This window comes from Diceros bicornis, chromosome 5 (genome assembly GCF_020826845.1).
Source record: "Diceros bicornis minor isolate mBicDic1 chromosome 5, mDicBic1.mat.cur, whole genome shotgun sequence".
NCBI lineage: Eukaryota > Metazoa > Chordata > Mammalia > Perissodactyla > Rhinocerotidae > Diceros > Diceros bicornis.
The window spans coordinates 92681227-92689023 of NC_080744.1; the positions used below are offsets into that span (position 1 = coordinate 92681227).

Sequence of the window (7797 nt, forward strand, 5' to 3'; positions counted from 1 at the left end):
GCCAACCCCTCCGCTTCTGCACCTGGGCTAGGCTCTGCCAAGGGGAGCTGTGTGCCAGGAACCTCCCAGGGCCAGCCTGAGCCCCCAGCTCTCTCACTTCTGATGCTTCCTACTCTCCCCTCATCCTCCTGGATCTCAGGGCCATCCCAACTCAGAAAGGGGAAGATGGGGCTTGCGCTTACTAGTGGCAATGACCCACACAGCACTGGAAGTGTGCAGGGGCTCAAAACCATTTTCAATGACTCTCAAGTTCTGACATTCCAGAAACTTCCAGAAAGCAGCTGAAACTCCTGGGAAGTCTCCCTTTGGTCCTAAGCAGTGTGGGGAGGTAGTTTTGGATCGCACATTCCTTGAAGGCACTGCCAAGGTTACAGACTGGTGGAGGAACTTAAGGCTTCTGGAAGAAAAGGCCTGGACCCTCCTCCTCCCCTGCAGCCTCCCACCCTCCACCTTCACCCCAAGACCCCAAGAAATCGGTGCGTGGGGTCTTGGCTGGAGTGGGAGTGGAGAGTTACAAGGATTTTCTCCCCAGGACGCCAAAATATTTGCCACAGGGGAGAAGAGTCTGGAACGTCCGCACAGACAACAGGTCTGGGGCACCAGACTGGGAGGCAGGTGCTCTGCTGGAGTGGAGGCAGGGCCTGCACTCTGATGGAGCACAGAGATGGTGCCGCAGCTGCCCAGCTGGGCTCTGGGCTGGGGCACCCAGCTATGCGAGGCTGCATCTCTTCTCCAGTCCTGAGCGCTCACCACCCCACGGGTCCTTCAGGCCTTGGCTCGGCCCTGCCGCTTCTTCCAGCCTTCTGGAATTCTGTTGCTATTTCCCCAGACCCTCCATCCTGCATGGCCCCAGCCCCTCCCCGGAGCAGCTGCGCCCTCCAGCTATGCTTGCGCAGCTCAGCCGGCCCAGCTCAGCCCTCAGGCACTGAGGTGGCCCAAGAATTGGCCCCATGAGTCAGCGCTGGGATGATTCTCTGGCCTCTGCAGGTGCTGAGTTACCTCTGAGGCCTCACCACCTTCTTTCCAGACCTTTGTCTCACCCCATGGGGAAGACATTGGCAGCAGGGGGCCAGCAGCATCCTCTTAGCCCTCCTGCTGCTCTGCCTCTTTCTTTTCAGGCTGCTGGCCCCCGACTCTCCTCTCTCTCTGCTCTTCCCAAGTGTCTCTCTTCCAACCCTGCCAAGCATCCACCCCTTCAGCCTAAGCCTCCTTCCCTGCAGGTCCTGGTCCTTCCTTCCTGGGACAGCCAGACTATCAGTGCACCCAATCAGGGAGGCTGCCATACAGCCTGACGGGTTCAGGGCCCTACACGCAGCCCCAGGCCCTAGGGGCAGCCCTTCACCTGGGAGGCCCCAGGGGAAGAAGGAAGAGAGGGTCTTGGAATTCCTCCGTCTAGTGCTATGCTGGCAGATGTTTAACAACCGGCTCTCCAAGAGGACGGAGGAGCCCTGGTTGTAGCATCTGCCAATTTCTGGGATATAATACTCCCACCAGAGCCAATTTAAAGCTACCAATGTGATGTCACTGAAGGCAGAGTCGGGAAGACACACTCACAATGGCTCTCCCAAGCCTGAAGGAGCCAGCCCCGCGTGCCCCTGCCTCTGTCTGTCCTTCTAGGCTGCTCCAGGAGCTCCAAACTAGTCCTTTCTCCTGAACTTAGGACCCATTACCAATATAGGTTTGTGAGGAGAGAAGCTCCTCCTCTCTTGTCATCAGCCACCAAGAAATCAAATACAAAGCCAGGGCCCCTGGGCCGTGGACCCCAGGTTGGCTGCCTCGCCCTCCAAGAGGCAGGAATCACGCGCTGTGCTAGAGCCAGCTCTGATCCACAGACTTAGCCTTCTTTGGACCCAAAGCTGACTTATTTCTGCTCCTCTGTGCCCACCCCAGGCTCCATTTCATGCCCTAGCACTGCCTGCTGCTGCTGCCTTCACATACTTCCCCACGGCCCCCTCTCCCTGGAGCCCCTCGGAGCCTCTGAACCTTCCTTAAACATCAACACCCCCACCTTCCCATCTCTTCTTACGTGGCCTGCTGAACTCTGCCAGCCCTGCAGAGCAGGCGTCAAGAGGAGGAAAGCTTTGGGGGGGCCAACATCACAGAGAGAAAGAGTTCCTGGCATTTTCCAGAGGGTGGGAACATGCCCAGAGGCTCCGGGGGGGCAGTGCCAGGCCTTCCTAGCTTCCAACTTGAGCCTCCATCCAGCTAGGCCTCTCCCTTCATTTGAGGGTGTAACACTGAAGACAGAGTGAATACAGGAATTTGGGCCATAAGACTGGCAGCATCCGCCATCCTCAGTCGGCCTTGGGCCCTCCCTTCAAGCCCCTGACCTGTGTTGCAGACCAGGAGCTGTGTGAGAAGGGCTGGACCAAGTTCCAGGGCCACTGCTACCGCTACTTCCCCGACCGAGAGACCTGGGTGGACGCCGAGAGCCGGTGTCGGGAGCAGCAGTCACGTCTGACCAGCATCGTCACCCCTGAGGAGCAGGAGTTTGTCAACAGTGAGTGCGGTGGGGCTGCCAGCACCTGGGAGGAGAGTGGCCATGCAGGCAAAGGGCCACACTTGCCAGAAATCAGCAGACTGGGGCCCAGTGTGGCTGCACAAGTGGCGGGCAAAGAAGGGCGTTTCTGCAGCCTGAGGTCCCTGAGAAAAGAGGGCAGAGGTCTCTGGGGCCAACGGCTCTGGCTGCACCCAGGACAGCCCACTGTCTGGCAGAGCCAGCCCTGGACTAACCCTGTGGCTGTCGCCAGTCCATGCGGGCTCGGGAAGGTGGTCCAATGTGCACTCTGAACGTGCATGTGCTGAGACCCTGGTCAGGACCTTAGAAGCAGGTGGCATGCTCCTAGGAGCCCACCCTTAGGGTGTCCAGAGCCATGCCCAACACCCACATCCTCTTTCCAGACAATGCTCAAGACTACCAGTGGATCGGCCTGAATGACAGGACCATCGAAGGGGACTTCCGCTGGTCCGATGGACACTCCTTGGTGAGTTCTGCCAGGGGCACCAGGGAAAGTTGTCAGCCCAGAGGAGGGGGATAAAGACCCCCAGAGAGAGACGCGTTCAAACCACATGCAGACACTCCCTGAGCAGCGGCTGGACTGGGAGCCCTGAGGGCTCGTGTCTCCTTCATCTCTGCCTTTGGAGACCAGCCCAGGGCTGGACGAGTAGAGTGAATAAGTGCATGAAGGAAGAGGGGGATAAGGAAGACAATGGAGAAATGGAGGCAAACCACCATGGGGGATATATGGAAGCTTTAGAGGGGTTGCCCACGGGGGACTGGAGTCTCCTCAAGGAGTCTGCTCCGGCTTGTCCCAGAGCTCGGCTAGAGGGATAAGCAGTGGGGGTGGGGGTGGGTGCAGAGTCTGGACCAGGGAGCCATGTCTCCGCCACCCAGTCCCACCCAAGTGAGGCAGCCTGTGTGACCAGCCCCTATGGGCCCATTTGGAAGAGGAGTGTGGCCGCAGCTCATTAACAGGGACCGTGAATCCTGGAGGTCCTGAGTTCCTGAGAAGGGCCACAGCCAGGCCGTCTGACCAGTTCTTTGGAGAGCCCATGGGGTCCGTGGCCCCGAGGAACCCTGACCAGGCTCCCAGCAGTCTTTGTGCCGCTGCCAGAAGAGAAAGGAGACAGGGGAGGGGCTTTACGGGGGAGAAAGTGGGGTCAGGCCAAGCTGTGCTGCTCCCGCCCTCCCCTCACCCCTTCCCCACTCCCACCCACAGCAATTTGAGAACTGGCGCCCCAACCAGCCTGACAACTTCTTTACGGCTGGCGAGGACTGCGTGGTGATGATCTGGCATGAGAAGGGCGAGTGGAACGACGTTCCCTGCAATTACCAACTGCCCTTCACGTGTAAAAAGGGCACAGGTGAGCGGGGGCCTGCGAGGGGGCCCACGTGGCTAAAATCAAGACTTTAGGCTCCCGCTGGGTGACCTGTGAGTCCCTTGTCTCCTGGCTGCTGATGTCACCTCACCTGCCCGACAGATTGGAGCTGACCTGGGGGCCTCTGTCCGTGCCACCATCACAGGGCCAAAAGGGCGAGCCCACTCCTAGGGCCCGTGGGAGAGGGTGAAGGCCACAGGCTAGAGGACAGACCCCCCACTGCACACAGACACGCAGCCCCGTGGAGATCAGTACAGAAAGTCACCCGCCATGGCACGTCGGCTGGGAGCCTCCCTCTTTTCGGGGTCCCCAAGTCCGTCAGCCGCAGAGTGGGAGTTGTCAGGCCTTGCCCCTCCGCGTTGTCTGTGGACGTGGGGGTGCTGGCAGGACATGCCCTCCTGTGCCCGCTGCGGCCTTGCCCCGCGCCTCCTTTAGGCCCTGCTTTGCCTGCAGCCGTGTTTTCATAAAGAAGTCAGTCTGCCTAGCTCGCGCCCTCTTTCCCCACCTTTCTCCCTCCAGGTTGTCTTCTCATCCCCTTAAGACCCTCCTTTTATTCCCTTCCTGCTGCTCTAAATCATCGAGGAACCCAGTGTTACAGCCAGCGGTTCCCAGATTCTTAGCGCGGCATGAAAATGCCCCTTTGCCAGCAGCCAGGGCTCGTGGCTGCATGTCCGGGCTCGATGTCCCTTCCTTGGGCTCTGGGCTGTCTCATCACAGCCAGAGGGAGCCACATCGGCTCATTACTGGCCTGGGTCATCACGGGAGACTCTAAGAGAGCCCTTTCTGAAGAGTGTTTGCCCCTCAGTGGCCTGCGGAGACCCCCCCGTGGTGGAGCACGCCAGAACCTTCGGGCAAAAGAAGGCCCGGTACGAGATCAATTCCCTGGTGCGGTACCAGTGCACCGAGGGCTTCGTCCAGCGCCACGTGCCCACCATCCGGTGCCAGCCCAGCGGGCAGTGGGAGGAGCCCCGGATCACCTGCACAGACCGTGAGCATCGGCCCCCCACCCCTCGCTGGGCCCAGCGCTAGATCCCGCCAGCACATCCTCCTCCTCCCTGTGCGCGGAGCACGGCAGTGGCTGGCCCTCTCCTGGGGATCCTGAATGCCAGCCGTCTGCACCAGCCATGAGGGTGGCGAGGCGAGGGGACTGCTCGCTCAGTCACGGGTCACTGCCCTCAGCCACCAGGGAGGGCTCCCTGAGAGGATGAAGGAGAAAGCAGTGCCCCACTCTCCTTTTCAACTCCAGCCTGAAGGCCTTTAGCCCAAGTTGGTTCCAAGAAAAATCAAAACTGGGAAGCGGGTAAAGCCTCAGGCTGCCTTCGTGAGCCCCTGGTTTCTGCAGGGAGGGGATCCAGCAGAGAAGGGGCCGGATGAGGAGGGCTAGGCTGGCCCTGCGTTCTTCCCAGGGTTCACTAAGACTTTTCCATCTCCCCTTCACCCCAGCCGCCAGTTACAAGCGCAGACTACAGAAGCGGAGCTCCCGGCCCCCACGGAGGAGCCGCCCCAGCACGGCCCACTGAGAGGGGCTGCCAGGACGCGCCCAGGATGCTGAGCCCAGGAGCCTTGCCAGGCTGACATCCCACACGGATGGTGTCCTCTTCTTGTCGCTTTCTGTCCTATAAGGAATTCCATTAAAGAAGGAAAAAAATAAATCCCACATTATGTATGCACCCACCCGCCCGCCCCCCAAATCACCAACACTGCATCTAATTTTCCCCCCAAATGCCAAAGCACAGCAAATGTATTGTAACCCGTGGACTGAGTTTAGAGACTTTTCTTCAATCTCCCGATGTGCCTTTCCAGGGACCAGTGCAGGGACAGGGGGAGAAGGGGAGGGGTTAAGTTAAATAAAGAAGATTATTTTTTGTTTCCTGACTGTATCCAAGAGCAGTGCAATCGTTGGTTCTTTCACGTCCAGGGAGAGCTAGGGAGGAGGGAGGAGGGGCAGGAGCTGGAAGGGGCAGAAGCCTGAGGGCGGGAAGAACTGGGAACCGCAGCTGAATGTATTGGATGAGAAGGAGCCGGAGGGCCGCACCATCTGTGTGGGGGAGAAGCCTGGGGGAGGGCGGGGGGCTTCCGGCCGAGGGTGAGCGAGCAGGAGAGAGCCATCGAGGGATCTTCCGCCGCGTGGGGGTCGGGTTCCCTCCAAGGTCCCTCTTCCAGCGTGCTCTCACCCAGGTCTGTCTGCTGCCCTGGCAGGTGTGGATCTCCGCAGGGCTGAGTGGGGGGCACTTCCTTCCCAGTGGGAGTGCCACCCTACCCCTCCCCTCCCCCTCCCCCACTCCCCGGGACCGTGCAGGCACCAGGGTTCCGTGCACCTATTTATATTTTTGAAAACTGAAGATTATGATAATAATAATAATAAAGACATTGGAAGAGATCTATTTCTTTTCTTTTCCCTTCTTTTCTTAATTTCAAGAAAAGGCAACCATGGTCCGGAGTCTACTGAAGTGGCTTTTAGAAATGGGGGCAGTGGGGACATGTTTTAATCAAATGGCCCCACATTGGTGTGAATCCTGTCCGTTCAGAAAGCCTGGGATGGTCACACCTGTTGTGCTTTGTTGTCACAAGGGTGCCGATGATTTTGATGGATTCTCTGCTGTGTGTGTGTGTGTGACAGTGCATGGGTGCTGTGTGAGGATTTGCAGGTTGGCACCCTGTCACAGGACAGCTCCAGTGGACATCTGGCCACGTTGCATAGTTCGCTTCTTTGATGTCACACTGTTGGCTCACACAGGAGGAGTTGGTTGGTAAAGTGAGTCCAAGAACAGAGGCAAAATCAGGATTTAGGAGACCAAAAAAAATCGCAGACAGCCTGGGAACAGTGACTCTTGCTTATGCGTTTTTGGGGTAAATTGGTTGGCTGGCCGCTAGCAAAAACATCTGGGCGTCCTGCCTTTAAGCAGGCTGTAGGACATCAATGAAAACGATTTGAATCATTTATGGATTCCCCCAACCGACCTTGAGTCGGGCCAGAGGTGCATGCTGGGCAGTGTCCCTCCACCAGCCTCTCCGGAGGAGGCCAGGATGGCACCACCCCCCTCATCAGAGTTGCTCAATGGATGTTGAGTCTGTGTTCGTGAATGTGTCTGCGTCTTGGTTAGTGTGTGCCGGGGTGAGTTCAGGTGTGTGTGTGTAGTTGAGTATTTGTCGGGGAATCTGTACGTGTGCCCAGGTTACCTGCAGCTCTGGAAAGAGTGAGTGGACAAGAGCGGAGGGCGCAGCGATGGTCACATAGTAGGGCTCAATGATTGTGCAATTTATCAATTAATTGACCGAGTAGTTGGGAGCACAACCATGTCAGTGGTTTCCAAACTTGAGCCAGCACCAGAAATCAAGAGGGCTTGTGATAACACGGAGTGCTGGCCCCACTCCGGAGTTTCTGACTCAGCAGGTCTGGGGTGGGGCCCAGGAATCTGCATTTCTAACAAGTTCCCAGTGATGCTGATGCTTCTGGCCACACTTTGAGAAGCACTGGGCTAATGAAGAATTGACTGAATAACTGACTGTGAGTGGCAGATGTGTGCTGGTGCAGAGGCAACTGGTCTGGTTTCCTGGGGTGGGGGCAGAGGGCAGAGGGTGAGGCACAGAGAGGGTGGTCCCCAAGATCCCTGGCCTCCGAGATCTTCTGAGGGGCACAGCCTCCTCCGGCTCCGGAGAGGCACCACCCACTCCTCTGCTGGGCCCTGCAGACACACAGCCTGGGAGCGGGGATTGTGGGGGAGCAAGCTGGAGCTACAGCTGCTGGACTAGCAGCCGAGGCAGGGTGTGCCACGAGGCAGGCAAAGCCAGAACCAAGTCAGCCTGCAGGTGCAGCCCATGGAGTTCCCTGCCCACTCCACTGGACAGACCCCACGAAGCCCACCAGGCAGGGAGCTGGGCCCTGAGACTGAACGAGATGCAGAGTGAGACAGAGAA

The 7797-nt window shown here is 58.4% G+C and overlaps 1 protein-coding gene across 1 annotated transcript in view; it reads left to right on the top strand.

Moving 5' to 3' along the window:
* ACAN (aggrecan) overlaps nt 1-5805 on the top strand; it is a 67845-nt gene extending 62040 nt beyond the window's left edge. Inside the window, exons 13-17 of the mRNA XM_058542416.1 lie at nt 2342-2500; nt 2902-2984; nt 3720-3864; nt 4685-4867; nt 5323-5805. Coding sequence (XP_058398399.1) covers nt 2342-2500; nt 2902-2984; nt 3720-3864; nt 4685-4867; nt 5323-5399 — 647 coding nt within the window. The 3' untranslated portion in view covers nt 5400-5805. The remainder of the gene's footprint in view (nt 1-2341; nt 2501-2901; nt 2985-3719; nt 3865-4684; nt 4868-5322) is intronic.
* The last annotated feature ends 1992 nt before the right edge of the window (nt 5806-7797 follow it).